General features: G+C 44.9%; 1 protein-coding gene across 1 annotated transcript in view; it reads left to right on the top strand.

Moving 5' to 3' along the window:
- Window positions 1-645: 645 nt before the first annotated feature.
- The window catches only part of ACVR2B (activin A receptor type 2B), a 116222-nt gene continuing 102285 nt past the window's right edge, over window positions 646-14582 (top strand). The window contains exon 1 of the mRNA XM_020779779.3: window positions 646-1025. Coding sequence (XP_020635438.2) covers window positions 974-1025 — 52 coding nt within the window. The 5' untranslated portion in view covers window positions 646-973. The remainder of the gene's footprint in view (window positions 1026-14582) is intronic.

Below are 14582 nucleotides of genomic sequence, written 5' to 3'. Positions count from 1 at the left end.
CTCTTCGTCGTCCTCGTCGTGCTTCAGCCCCTTCGGCTCCCCTCGCAAAGTTTCCTCCTCTGTGGTGGTAGCTCCTGCTCCTGCTGAGTGCGCCCTTTTTTTGGGGGGGGGGACGGCGGAGGGGGCGCCTCAGAGGAAGGTTGCCGGACCTCTTGTGTGCGCGTGTGTTTGTTTGTGTGTGTGCGCGCGTGCACCTGTGTGTGTGTGTGTGAGGGGGCGCGCCCCGTCCTGTTTAATTTCGCTTTTCTCCTTTGGCCAGGCGAATTCTGTGCGGGTTGTTTGTTTTTTTTAATTATTATTATTAGTATTTTTTTTTATGTCGTGCCCTCCTCCCCGGCTGCGCGGGGGTGGCCGGCGTTCCCTCCCTCCTCTTCCTCCTCCTCCTCCTCGTCCTGCTGGTGGTGAAGAAGGAGCCCGGGAGCCCGAGCCGGCGCGGGCGGCTTCGAGAGGGGCTTGGAGAGGGACGGGGGGTCGTGGGGGGGGGGCGACGAAGGCTCGCTCTCTCTTTCTCTCTCTCTCGCGCGCCTCCTCCTCCTCCTCCTCCGAGAGCCCCAGCCGGGCTAGGAAAACTCCCCCACCGGCTTCCTTCCCGGGGCTCTTTCGCTCGGCGGCTGGCGAAGAAGACCTGGGCGACGCGGCGCTTCCCGAACCGGGCCGGACCGGAGCCACCTGCCCGGAGGATCTAAACGCAAGCCACGCACACACAACCACAAAACGCCATCCTTCTCTTTGGACTCTGGAATACCTTGTTGGAAACTGTGCAGGATTTAATCGCCGGGTGTATTTTGATTTTTAATATTACTTCAAAGCGAGGAACTTCTCTATTCATCCTCCCCCCAAGCCTCTAATTTTTTTTAAAAAATTTGCTTTTTCGCCTCCTGGGCCATCCCGTTCATTTTTTTTCTCTCTCTCTCCTCCGGTCCCTCCTCTCGCGGAGGGGGAGTAAACAAGAGCCACGAGGAGCAAAAGGAATATGAGGGTTTCGTGGGTGACGTTCGCCTTCCTTTGGGGGACTTTCTTCACAGGTAAGCAAACCTTCCCCCCTCCCCCAAAAAATAAAAGTTTGGCTGCCCCCCCTTCCCGCTTTTTTTTAAAAAACCTTGAAATCTGCACGGCATCACGAGAAAGGCTATGGAAAAGTAACATTTTTCAAAACATCCTTAATATTTTTGATTTGAAACCACCCGCCCCTGGCGAAAGGTAAAGAGGAGGTTCAGGCGTTGGTGCTGATTTGTTGTTTATTAAAACAGGGACGAGGAAAACTTTCCGCATTTCTGGGCTCTCCGCGTTGCCGTCGCGGCTTTTCTATTGTTGCCTTTCTTCCTCCTTCTCTCCCCCCCCCCCAGTTTCTTTCTTTCTCCGCGTGTTTTTAATTGCCAATCAAGGAGCTCCGGATGGGGCCCCTTTCCATTCAGGGACTGGGAGTGCAAAGGTAGTTTTTTTTTGGGGGGGGGAGCAGGACTGGAAAGGAGGAGGGAAGGTTGTTTGGGTGCAAGCCTGGTTGCCTGGAGGCGTGGATTTTGAAACAAAGATGATCGTTGCCCTGAGTTGAGAAAGAGGCAAATCTGGGGCGGGCAGTAAACACGTGTTGAGTGCTCCCCATGCGCCTCGGATGCCATGTGTTTTTCGCCCGCGATCCGGATCAACCCCTTGTTTTCCGGGGAGAAAGGGAAGGCAGGCGGGTGGGTCGGTGGGAGTGGGATCTTGGCAGGCCACTGGAGGCCTTCCATCTCTTTCTCTCTCTCTCCCTCTCTCTCTCCCCCCCCCCCCGGTTATTACTCATCCTCCGAAGTATTGTTTTTATTTGGTTATTAAAATGCCAGCCCTTTTGATCCAACCCCTTCCCCCCCCCCGAGTTTTTGTAAGCTTTCCTCTTGTCCTGGAAGTTCCCTCGGGAACAGATCCTGATCGTAACTTTAAAAACAACAAAAAAAAACCGGGTTGGTTGGGAAGAAAACTCCTGTTCTTTGGATGCGAATTGTGCTCTTGCGGTGGAAAAGGCTGAACCGCGTTTAAATCCGCCGCCGTTTCATCATCTTACGATGCTGTGGCCCTTTCACGTTTTTGTTTTGCTTTTGCACGCTTAATGGTGGTTGTCGGTCGTACCTCCTCTCCTTTGGCTTGCCTTCGCCTCTTGCGCAACGAGACCCTTCTTGGAAGCGAGTTCTCAGATCTCGAGGGTTGACTTTCTGGATTTAGGCCGGGGGTCGGGGAGCAACGTTCAAACGTTCACCTCCTTGTGAAGGTTTTAAACTTTCCCTTTAGTCTGGTCGTGGCTTGGGTGTTTTTTTTTCTTCCATCAAACGCCTGCCTGATCACGATGTAAACAACTGGCTGAAGAACTCGGGCGAGTCTTCAGGAAAGGCCTTAAGACAAAATGACTTTCCAGAGGCATTTACTGTCTTTTTATTGCATCGTGTTTGGCTCGAGAGTTGCTGAATAATAGAACCCCCCCCTTTTCCCTCTCCTTCGAATCCCTTGCCTTTGTTCGGGTTGCAGCTTCATTTACATCCGTGCCAGCCTGAACGGTGTCTGGCTTTTAATTTTTTTTTTTGGTTGGGGGCCCCCCTTGGAGGGCCGCAGGGGTTAGGGTTGGGGGGCGGCGGCGGCAAGCTGGATCTCAAGGCGAGGGCCGGGGATTGCTCATTGTCTTGGCGGGCCATGGATGTTTCGCAGCCTCAGGCTGGAACTTTTTGTGCCGAAGCCTTTTCTCTTGTTATGGAAATGTTTCATTATTGTGCCACCGCATTGATCCACTGTAAATCTCCTTTTCTCTGCCCGCCCCCTATCCCAGCCTTCTGGGAGGAGGAGGAGGGGGGGAGTGGATGATGGGGCAAGGCTTTGGAGATGGGAAAAAGCAGAGAAGCGAGGAGGGGGCGGCGGTTGCGCCCTTCCTTTGGCTGCTCCTGGTCTCCTCGCCGGAGCCATGGCTGCCCGCCGCCGAGCCCTCGTGCCCTGCCGGGGTTGCCTTGCTTTGCTTTGCTTTGTTGTGCTCGGCTTTCCTCCACCTCCTTGTTTTGATGACTTTGGGAGGCGGGGAAGGGCTCGGGAGAGAGAGAGAGAGAGAGAAGGAGGCGGTGGAGGAAACCGGGGCCCCCCTTTATTTGGGGTTGGTTTTTTTTTTTTTGGAAATTTGGAGACGCGCGGTGGAGGGCTGCCGCGAGCGCCCGACGCGCACACCCGCCGAGATACAGTGTATTTATGTTTCGGAGCTGGAAGCGCCGCACTCGAGGAAGCCACACGCGGGCTGGTGTGCGCGCAACGCACGCATCTCGTGGCCACGGAATCATCATAACAGACGCTGACGTAACTGCCCGGCCCCGTAGCATGATGGCGTGGAGGGAGCGAGTGGCCGCTTTTAAAGCCGCAGAGCGCTCCTCTCGGGTCCCGAACCCTTCGCTGGGCGGGCCGGGGCGCAAGGACGGCGTTCCTCGTTGATTAACCTTTCCGGCCCCGAGCCCGGGTCTCCTTGGGTCTCCTACGACGCCCCCCCCCCCCCGTTATCGCTTTTGCTCTCTGCCTCCCCAGTTTCTCTGTCTCTGGTGCACAGGGTTTAGATTCGGTGGCGTTATGTAGCTCGCCTCCCCATAGCCAGGCATGGGGCCGGCGGGGGGGGGGGGAGAGGTCTAAAATCATCCTCTCTCCGCCGGTACGTTGTCGAATCAAATCAGGAGCTCGCCCTGGGCTTGTCCCTTTTTACAGGTAGCTTGAGAATGGTGGGAACACGCGCACCCCTGTCCTTTTTTTTATTTTGCTAATAAAATGAAATACAACGGATCCAACTCCCAAGGTTTTATGTTGAGAACGAGTAAGCGATTTAAGGAAGACATCTCTGAATTGCGTTACATTTGCTCTTGTAACACTCTGGCCTCCTTCAACCGCTCCCGTCCCTTCCCTTCTTCTCTCCAGACAATGTTTCCCTGTCTTTGTGGGTTTGTTTTGGAATGTGCTTCCTATCGTGGGGAGGGGTTTAAAACCAGCGAAGTGGCAGCGGCAGCGGCTGATGCCTTTAGCTGGTGTTTCTTTGTTCAGTGTATCCATGATATAGTCGCTGTCGCTGGCTCCTCTCCTTTTTGTGTGTTGGTAAACAATGCTGTATCTCCTCCCGTTCCTCCTGTTCCTCCTCCCCCTCCCTCTCCCATCTTCAGGTTGGAGGTGGAAAGGGAATACAATATATGCGGTCCTTCCGCCTGCTTTCTGTTTAGCTTAATATGTGGTTGGTGATGAAAGCAACTGAGCGTTTGTTTAACTAATAGTGTATTTGCATAGACCGTTGCTGTCTTACCCAAAGGGTCTGTCAAGGATCCGATTTCTGTGGACGTATTTTGTACCATCTAGACATTTCTAGAAGGAACAGAATAGCTTGGAACCAGGATGGGTGCACTTGGATAAATGAAACATGGTGGGTTTGCCATCACAAACTGCTCTACTTTTTGGAAAGAGAATTTATATAAAGAGATTTTTTTTAAAGCCACTTTTTTTCCTTGCTAGAATTATTATTGTTATTATTGTTTTTAAAATCTTTAGGTCTCTGTCATGCAGATAAAGAGACCTGCCTCTCCTGTTTTTATTATTCATGCTGCTGGAATCATAACCAGATTCTTAATTATTGTAATTAAATGTGGAACAATAGCCATATTTGTTTGTACCCAGGGTGGAATGAATTTAAAACATGCCTTTTGAAAAAAAAATATTTGGGAGGTGGCCTGCTGCAATATGGTTATTTTGTAATTTTTAGAAATGTATTTTAAAAGAGGAGAGAGAAAGGAAAACACACATGACATGTGAATTGGGAAACTCCTCCCAGAAGGGACAATCAGAGGTTTACTTCTGCTATTACAAATGTTCTTGGCCGTCTTTTTTTAAAATGTAGCGTTTGGTCCTTTGTTTTGTTACTGTGCACATCTCATCACTGATTAGAAATCTTAGGCTGAAATATATAGTCAAAGGGCTACTGATGAGAAATCGTAGCTCTTTTGTGCTTCCTCGAATCCTGGGGTGGGGGGGGGAGATGTTTTTACCTCCGTGACTAGGCTATTTTAAAACAGCTTGACCTCCCTTACCTGTGGATGATTTCTAGTAATATTTCTAATTAACAGCAATGAAACAAAAACAGACGGCCACTTTTTTTTATTTTTTATTTTTGGGGGGGAGGGGAAGTGTTTGTTGATGAAAACATGTTCATTTTTAGTGTTCTGTTTGCAAATCATCCTGCAGTCCAAATGTTCAGAAACTGGGTTTTAGGCCAGCCAGAACTCTTGAAAGACAATAGGAATGGTATGAGAAGGACTTTGGTTACAAAAGCGTGTCTTGATGAAGAGTTTCAGAACTTATGCTTCATACTTAAATGCACACATTATATTGGTGAGCACTTCGCTAAACAGCAGCGAATTGAATCCCAAACAGTTACCTCCGCCTCTTTCTACAGCCCTGCGCTTATCCTCTTGTGGTTGAGAAAAGGAACGAAACCAGCTTCATTAGCTTGCTAATTAAGCACAATGAAGTGCTGTGCCAAGGTTAATGTTGTCGGTCTTTAAAAACACAAAACTCTTGAACCAATGTCCAGGATCCTATTAACAAAAATCTATTGTTAGATATAGATTACGCCACTCTAAATATCAGGACTTTTCACTGGCCCCAGTCCTTATGTTTATGTACACATAACATTAACATGCCAATCTGACACATAAAAAAGTTAAGAATCCCCACTGAATATGAAGGGATTAAACTCCATGATTGTGATAATAATTTAAATTTAAAACCTATCTAATACTTGATCTTCAGGATATTTAAGAAGCTGTTTTGATGGATACTGGCTGTTTTTTTAGAAGAATGAAAGAATTCACCAGGAGGAGGTGTGCTAATGGGTATTAGGTGGGGTACCTAGATAAACTTCCCACTTACAGTCGCAGTATACCTTAGACTTACTAAATGCTCAGGAGAAAAGGCCAGAGAACAGCCATTCTTTCATGTTCTATTTGAGAGCTTCTGCAGCTCTTGACTACCAGAACCAGAAGTTACGTGTTTGTATGTTAGGGTCTCTGCACTTTGTTCCCCATTACAGTTTTTTATAGGTGTCTTCTTCCAGCTAAACGAAAATGAAGCTGGGAGGAGAGGGTGGAAGGAAATTGAAATCGGCCTGTGGGCAGATCTAAACATGCTGGAAATGTCCGAATATTAATTTTAAAAATCTGCAACAAATCATCTCTCCTCTTTTCTTTGCTAAGGGATTATGAAACATTCCAGCTGTCACAATCCATCCGTGTGTCTGTGGTAGTGAGTAGGCACTACAGTGTTTGGGGTTGCGGTGAACTTTGTGTGGAAGCAGAGGTTTGTGGGCTTGAGCTAGTGGTGCGAAACATATTCTCCTTTTCTTTCTGCCTCACGTGCATGCTTAGCAGTACATGCCTCCCCTTTCATACTGACCTGTTCAATTTGAAACTACCTCCCCTTTATGCTATGGAGGGAATGATAGATGTTTATGACTCGTGGGTGGGCTGTACCTTAAAGGACAAAAAACATGTGTCCTTCCCCATGAATATTAAATATCCCTTCTCTTTTTGTATTCTACATAGATCTCTATTGTGCTTTATTCCAAAATGCCCTTACACGAACACATACTCAAATAAATAGGAAGAAAACTGCAGGAAACAATACTGCAGATTGTATCAAAAGGTGTACAGTATATGTTTGCTCTGTACATATCTATAGAGTATAATGGGTTTGTTTGTTTGTTTATTTATTTATTTGTCAAATTTATATACTGCCCCGTTAACTGCAACACACTGTTCTGGGCAGTTTACAACAAGAATAAATAAAACATAGATTGTTCAAACTAATTATTGTGTAAACCACTGAGAAAGTAAAAACAATTGATAAATAAAACACTGGGTGCCCATAGCAGGTTCTCAAAGAGACAGCCGTACTGGGGATACAGAATCAAATAGGGTCAGTGTGGAAGGCCTTCCTGAAGAGCAGCATTTTATGGTGCCTTGTGCATGTTAGCAGGGAGGGGCCAGGCACAGCTTTACTAGGCGCTGGTTCCATAAGGTCGGTGCCACTGCGAAGAAGGCCTTACCCTTTGTGGAAGACTTATGAGCCTTCTTCAGAGTGGCTCCCTGTAAGAGCATGGCCTGGGTGGATCTGGTGGTTTGGGCAGATGGCATTGGGGAGAGGTGCTCCGACAGATAACGTGGTTGCCAACTGTGAAAGGTCGTGTACATGAGCATCAAAACTTTGTACCTCGTCCGGAATACAACAGATAACCAGTGGATAGGATAGAGTACATATGGGTTGGAATGTGAAAGGTCCCAAGAGAAGCTGCTACCAGGCAGTGTCAGCAGCACCAAACTAGACGAACCAATGATCTGATTTGATAGAAAGTGGCTTCTTATGTCTTGAATGTTTTGATTCGTGCAGTTTGTCAAGGGAAGAGTTCTAAACCATCTGAAGACCAAGCCCAGGATCATGTTAAAGACTTGCAAATTTGTCGTAACATAAAAGCCCACGTTTGTAGATTCCCAGAAACTGAGTATTCTGTGGAATTGTTCAGTATTACTTCCTGGCAGATGTGTGCGTGAGGCAGGTTTTGACACATAAAAGTCCTGCGCCTTTTGTTCTGCATAGCAAATGCATTGAAAACAAGCTTATTAAAATAGCAGATTACAATAAAACCTTATTCCCTCTGTCTTGATCCATTTTTCTTTTTTTTTTTGTTATGTACCTGTAACCCAGTTTTGCCAGGATTCCTGTTTGTGTTGGCACAAGGTTAGCATGACTTGCTGTAGCTAACTGTAGCTAATTGACATGGCCATGCCGGTGGGTGTGTCAGCCACACTTGTGCTACCAACATGCACCCCAGGAATTAGCCGCAGTTAACCAGAGCAAGTTACGCAAACTTCTGCAAGTGCTGGTAGGATTCTGGCTAGTGGGTATTCTTTTATGCATGGAATATAAATTCGGGAGAAACATATTCTTAGGAGTGGATGTATATTGTGTCTAGAAGTCTATATTCGTTCATTATAGTGATGGTTTTTCTACTGTGTGAAATGTGGTAATGTGACTCATCTTTACAAAATGAGTCATTACTTCAGACTTACCTTCTTAATATCCTTTGGTGGAGGTGAGGGTTAGAAGGACTCTGTCTGTAGAAAACCAGCTTTTCAGAGAGAAGGTTAGATATGAATTACTCTCCCGATACATGCTTTTCAGTGTGTGTGGATCAGCTGAGCACTATAAAAGCTGTTGCTGGACTTGTGGATTTAAATAAAGTTTATTTGAACAGATTCTTTGATGTTTCTGCTTATTTATCTTCACAGACCACTTGTCTGGGAATTACATAACAATTTGTACATTTACAAAGAGTCTGCTTTTGATTTGTATTTTTAAAAAACCCTCTGTTGGTGGAGGCTGTTTCAGCCCTTGTATTGCTCATTTAGCTGAATGAATGGTGTTTTAAGCACTTGGTCAGCTACAAAAAGCCATGTGGGCCGCAGAGAATCATTTTTAAAGTTGGTGCTACAGCCTCAGTTCTTTCTGTCCCTCCCCCCCATCACATTCTCTCTATAATACAACTTTCTAGTAAAAAGTGGGAAAGACCATGAAAATTAATTTCCTATTAAAATGTGTCTTGCTCCTCATCTTGATGCAAGTCCCGATTTTAGGGTCCAGAATTAAATATTTTGTGTCATATTACATAGGTTTTTGAGGTGCACCTGTTTTGGTTTTTTGTATGATTTTTTTTGAAACAACGATGGTAGTTTGATTAGCTGACCTAACGCCATGATTGAGCCTTTCTTACATCGTCAGACCATTGCTCTTCCCAGCCCAGTTCTGTCTACCACAGCTCTTTAAGACCAAATACCATATTTTTTTCGTATATAAGACTATACTTTTGTCTAAAATCTTTAGACTAAGAATTGAGGGTCGTCTTATACACGGAAGTAAGCTGCAGCGAGAACAAAAACAAATGGAGGGGAAATCAGGGATCAAAGCGATTCTGCAGCGCTTTGATCCCTTTCCCCCTACACTTGCTAAGCCCCACTTAGATTTCTTAATTTTGGATTAGAAAAGTGGGGGGTGTCTTATACATGGGGGCATCTTATACACGGAAAAATACAGTCTGTGAAGTACTCTAGATCTTCGGTATGCTTTTCCACATAGGTCTTCTCTGTGTCCTTCAATGAATTAAATGTATTTTTGTAGACATGCACAGCTGCCTCTGATGTCATATTCCTGCCCAGTCTTTCTGAATGTCCGGAATGAATGAGGAAAACCCCAAATGCTTTCAATTTGTTTTCTTCTGCACCCTTGATTGACAGACCCCCGTTTTCCACAGGAACGAATCCCCTGGTCTTAATTCACAATGCAGGTAGATGATAAATAGGAATGGGAAATCATATCTTAATTGTTGTCTAAAACTAGTTTATTACTGGGATGCGGGGCATTTCTGCAGCCAAATGCAATTGTCTCGTAGTTGCTGATCATATGCCCAGCTTCATAAAACCCTCTTGTACATCCAGCTGATCTGCTGGCAAGTGTGCAGTGCTAAGGTGTGGGATAGCAATTACTCTTCTATAAGTTGGTAAAAGTACAAGGTGAACCCCCCCCCAAAAAAAAAATTAAAAGCGGAGACTTTCGGTTTGTAATTAGTCTTCTTCTGAGTAGAAAAGTTGCATGGTGTTTTTTTGTTTTTTGAAGTAACAGGCCAACCTATTTGCCTGGTACCCTGTCTGTCTGATGAAGAATTCTGGAAAACTAGAAAGCTTGCATCATAACTTTTTAGTGACCTTAAAAGAATGTTGCCTAGACGAGAACTTTGCTTCTGTTGATGGATGACCCTATTTTCCAACCCACAAACTCCACATTTCTCTCTTCCCCTCCCACCTCTCTGCTATTAATTCTCTGGTGACAAATGGAAGGAAGAGAAGTAATGATTGGAAACATATGCAGTGTGTTCCTACATGGCAAATACTAGCAGCGAATGCCATAATAATATCCAGACTTGTAATAAACCACAATCCTCTATAATCACTGCTCTTGTACCCAGAGTTGAAGGCTCACTGTGGTTGAAATCTATTAATCTATTTTGGTCAAACTCCTGCAACTTACGAATTAACTCAATATGTATCAGTTAGTGGGAAATACATTATGTGGTCCATATCTTGTTTCCACAGCCATCTGGGCGAATGCTGTCAACCTAATGTCTGGCTTGGGATGTAGTTCTGTATGGAATTGCCTTTGTGTGAATCTCAGTGAAGCTGGACAGTAGACCTACTTTGAATCTCTTTTCACCCATATAACTGGTTCGGTTGTTGCTGTTGCTGCAGTTTTGTGTCACCATCTCAAAATGTTCTAGGTTAAAAAAAAGTATTAAAATTGCATGCAGGCTGAGGGACAGAACATACTGTATACAGAAGTGCTTTATGAGTCAGAGCAAATGGCTAGCTAGCTCTGTTTACATTGAGTAGCAGCAGTTTGTTAAAAAGTTAGGCAGATGGTGTTTTTTTAAAAAAATGTTTTGAACCTTGCAACCCTTGGGATCCAGAGGTATTAGAGAGACTAAATCTGGTCTCCATGTACAGTAATTCAAACATATGAGTTATCGCATTAAGTTCAGATATTAATTATTAATTAAATTCCCTCTAACATTTGGAAATGACTACTGTACAAGGACCTCACATCTTCCCCCCCCTTTCCTTTTTAGGTAGAATATATTCTTGCACCTCTGTGAAATGCAACATTTACAGTGGTGCCTCGCTTTACGATTGCCCCACATTACGACGAATCCGCGTTACGACGATGGTCTAAATGGTTTTTTTCCGCTTTGCGATGATTGGTTCCCTACTTCGGGAACCGATTCTTCGCAAAACGACGTTTTTCTAACAGCAGATCGGCGGTTTCAAAATGGCCACTGGGTAATTAAAATGGCTCTCTGCTGTGTTTAGGGACGGATTCCTTGCTATACAGGCAGCGAAAATGGCCGCCGTATGGAGGATTTTCGCTGGACGGTGAGTTTTTACCCCATTGGAATGCATTGAACGGGTTTTTATTTCACTTTACGATGTTTTCACTTAACGGCGATTTTCCTGGAACGGATTATCGTCATGAAGCGAGCCACCACTGTAGTCATTGATTGGCTTGACAATAGTAGTATACACCCCCACTGTGGCTGAGAATTGATTTGCTAGCCAGAGAATAATATGTGATACCAAATAATACCAAACCCCCCATTAGTCAGTCTATCTGAGCCTGCATTGTTTTCTTTAACTAGCAGTGAACTTCCAAAGCTTTTCCCCAGGTTTGTTATCTGGAATCCTTTAACTGGGGATCTGTGGTTTTTACTTGTAGACTTTCCGCAGCATGCATAGCATATATCCTGCCAGGCTTTATGGCTGTCTGTACTGAACTCTTGATGACTTTCCATTCATAAAGGTCTTTTTAAGCCTTGTATTTTTTTTTAAAAAACCTAGAGTTTCTTCTCCTGGGTGCTGTCTAAGGCGATCTAAATTGCAGCTTCTAGAGTGCAATTTTGTGTGGGTGATTTGGTGTGTCTTGTTCGTTTGGGCTGAAGAACACAATTGTATCTTCCCCTTCCAGAGTCGGGTAGAGTGTGGCATTTGAACATCATAAATATTCTGTGTATAAGGATGTTAATAAATAATTGTTAATATATTTTAATTAATTCTCAGAAAGGCAGTGAGATAGGAGAGAATGGAGGACACCCGATCTTCTGATAATGTGACCTTTGACTTTTCTTTCTACCCTCCTTTACTCTGCTTGCTACTAATGCCTTTTTGATAGGTAGGAAGCTCTGCACTGGGTGATGTCAAGGTCCTTCTCAAATAAAGGAAACCAAATACTGTGCACTATTAAAGTTGCAAAGAGGCCTCGGTGTTGCTGTCGGAATGAGTTGCCACTTCTGCTCTTTATGCAACTGTATACATAAAGCATTTGCTACGTCTGTCTATTTTGTACAAAAAGAAAAAAAAAGCCTAGCCCACAATGTGGAGTAGATGACCAAAACAAACAAACAAACAAACAAACAAACAAACAAACAAACAAACAAACAAACGGAGTAATGATGAAGTGGTATTAGGAAGTTTTATGCTGAAAGTTTTGAATAATGCCACAACAATTCAAAGTTGAAATCAGAATTCAGCAGGAATGGTGTAGTGGATAGATTAATGGACTTGGACTCTGGAGAACAGGGTTTGACTCCCCACTTGGCCACAGAAACTCACTGCAGGAGTGGAACTGGTAAAAAACCACTCCTTAAATATCTCACTTGCCTTGAAAACCCTTTTAGGGTCACTGTAAGTCTGTTCCAACTTGCGGGCACAGAACAAACCCACCCACCCCATGGGAAGTCTAACTAAGAAGTCAAGTTGTTCACAAGTCTCTTACGTGTGGCCATATTTGCAAGTAAGCATGCAAAGATTTTTTGGAGATGGTGTTGTTTGATGTGTCAAGGCAGCATGGTTGACATTATGTGTTGTCAAGCCAGAACCAACTTGTAGTGTCCATAATAGGCAGCAGAAAGTCCAGTAAAGCATTTTAGGAAAAACAGTCTGCATTCAAAGAATCGCTGTAGCTAGAAATACCAAAAGCAAGCATAAGAAAGAAAGAAAAAGCAAAGTGTGCTGCTTATATACTGACCCATAGTGCCTCAAGCACTCTCTGGGCAGTTTACAAGTTAATTATGCAAGCTACATATTGCTTCCCCCCACCAGCAAGCTGGGCCCTCATTTTTTTCCGACCTCGGAAGGATAGAAGGCTGAGTCAACCTTGAGCTGGCTACTTGGGATTGAACCCTTCGCGGTGAGCACAGTTTTGACCGCAGTACAGCAGTTTTAACTACTGCGCCACGAGGCTCCTGCAAAGCCTCAGAAATAACATAATACGAGGGGATATTTATCTGTTAAATTTAAGTTTTGCTTTTTCTTTGAAGAACTCAAGATAGAATATCCTCATAACAATCCTGTGAGGTAGGTCAGCCTACAAAATGTTGACTATTCCAAGCCCATGCAGTGATTTTCATGGTTCGGTTGGGATGTGAATCGGGGCCTCTCTAGTCCTAATACAGCACTCTAGCCATTACCCCACGAATAGGGTTGCTTCTGTCCAAAAACTTGATTCACATTTATTGAGATGATGACTGCTTGCGAAAGAGATTTTTTTTAAAAAAATCTTCATAGCTATGTGGAAATGTCAACTGGCTGCAGATAGACAGTGAAAATAAGCAAATTCTTTGCTGGAAATTGTGTAGGACTGAAAATAGAATAGCTGGTATTATACCAGAATTACATGCCGTTCATGTATGAATGGTGAGCTTTTCTAGGGCTTTCTGGGTATACTCAAAAATGGTTTACCACTCCCTTCTTCTGGAAGCACTTTGGGATTCTGTATCTCACCCAAGAACACACAGATTGGTTCTTTTGGAACAAAGCAGGGTGAAGGTGTGCAGCGAAAGGTCCAACTCGTTGAGCTATCCAGCTAGTTCGTATCATAATACAGTTATGTTTAATTGTTGTTGTTTGGGTGTCTGACAAGGTATGTATACTGTTCAAGTCCTGTCACATTCACACATTAGATCTTCAGGTGTGAAAAATCAGATGAGCAAACCAATACTATAACGGGCAGATACGAGTCAGGGTGGTGAGTATTGGACGATAGGGGATGATATTGGAGGTATCACCTCCAATATCAGAGGCAAGATGCTTCTGCATACCATTTAGGTGTGGAAAGCAAGTTCTGCTGGTGAGCGTCTTGTAACTGGTTGGTCATGGTGTGAACAGAACGGCGGACTACATGGCCATTGAGTCTGATCCAGCATGGCTGTGTGAAGAGGTTCATTACCTCCCTTAGGCGACCCCTCATTTTCAGCGGGAAATAGCAAAGGCTTAGTCTTGATAACTTTAGAACCATCAACTTCATTGTCTCCAACATCCACCAGCACTTCACTTAAAGGTAACGTCGGTTCCAGCTGTGGCAACAGGCCATTGTTAACATCAACAAAACTTTTATTGTAATCCCATGGGCTTAGTGGTGTAGCACCCCATGTCACTCCCTGGGCTCCGATCGCGGGCGTGGGACACTCCTCATCGCACAGATTGTCCCACAACATGAGTGCCTCACCCCCCCTCTTGTCCGATCCTTCAGGAAAAGGTGCTGTCAGATTCTCCCGCTCCCGACGCAACTCAGCCTCTCGCGGAGCCGCGATGACAGTCCATTCATGGGCCACCATACGTCTTGGCTTCTCTTCCTCGGCCATGGGGTTAGGGAGTAGTCCACCCACTTTTAAATTTGGGAAATCCCTCAGAAGTCCTTGTTGTCGGACCCTCTCGAACGCCTTCCATCTTTCTTCCCTTTTCCTCCTCTCATATTCCTCCACCACTGTACTAAACCACACCACCCCCTCTTCGCTTTTATCCTCTTCCCACACAGACACTTCTTGTTCCTCCCACTCCCCTTCAGCCAGACAGATCTCCGACTTTCCCGCCTTTTCCTCAACTGTCAAACTCTCTTCTTTTCTGTTACCACTCCCAACCTCATGCTGATGTTTCCCTTCTTTTCCTTTTGCC

This window comes from Pogona vitticeps, chromosome 6, assembly GCF_051106095.1.
Source record: "Pogona vitticeps strain Pit_001003342236 chromosome 6, PviZW2.1, whole genome shotgun sequence".
In the NCBI taxonomy this organism is placed as follows: Eukaryota; Metazoa; Chordata; class Lepidosauria; order Squamata; family Agamidae; genus Pogona; species Pogona vitticeps.
The sequence above is the reverse complement of the archived record's forward strand: the minus strand, read 5'-3'. Positions and strand labels throughout refer to the sequence as shown.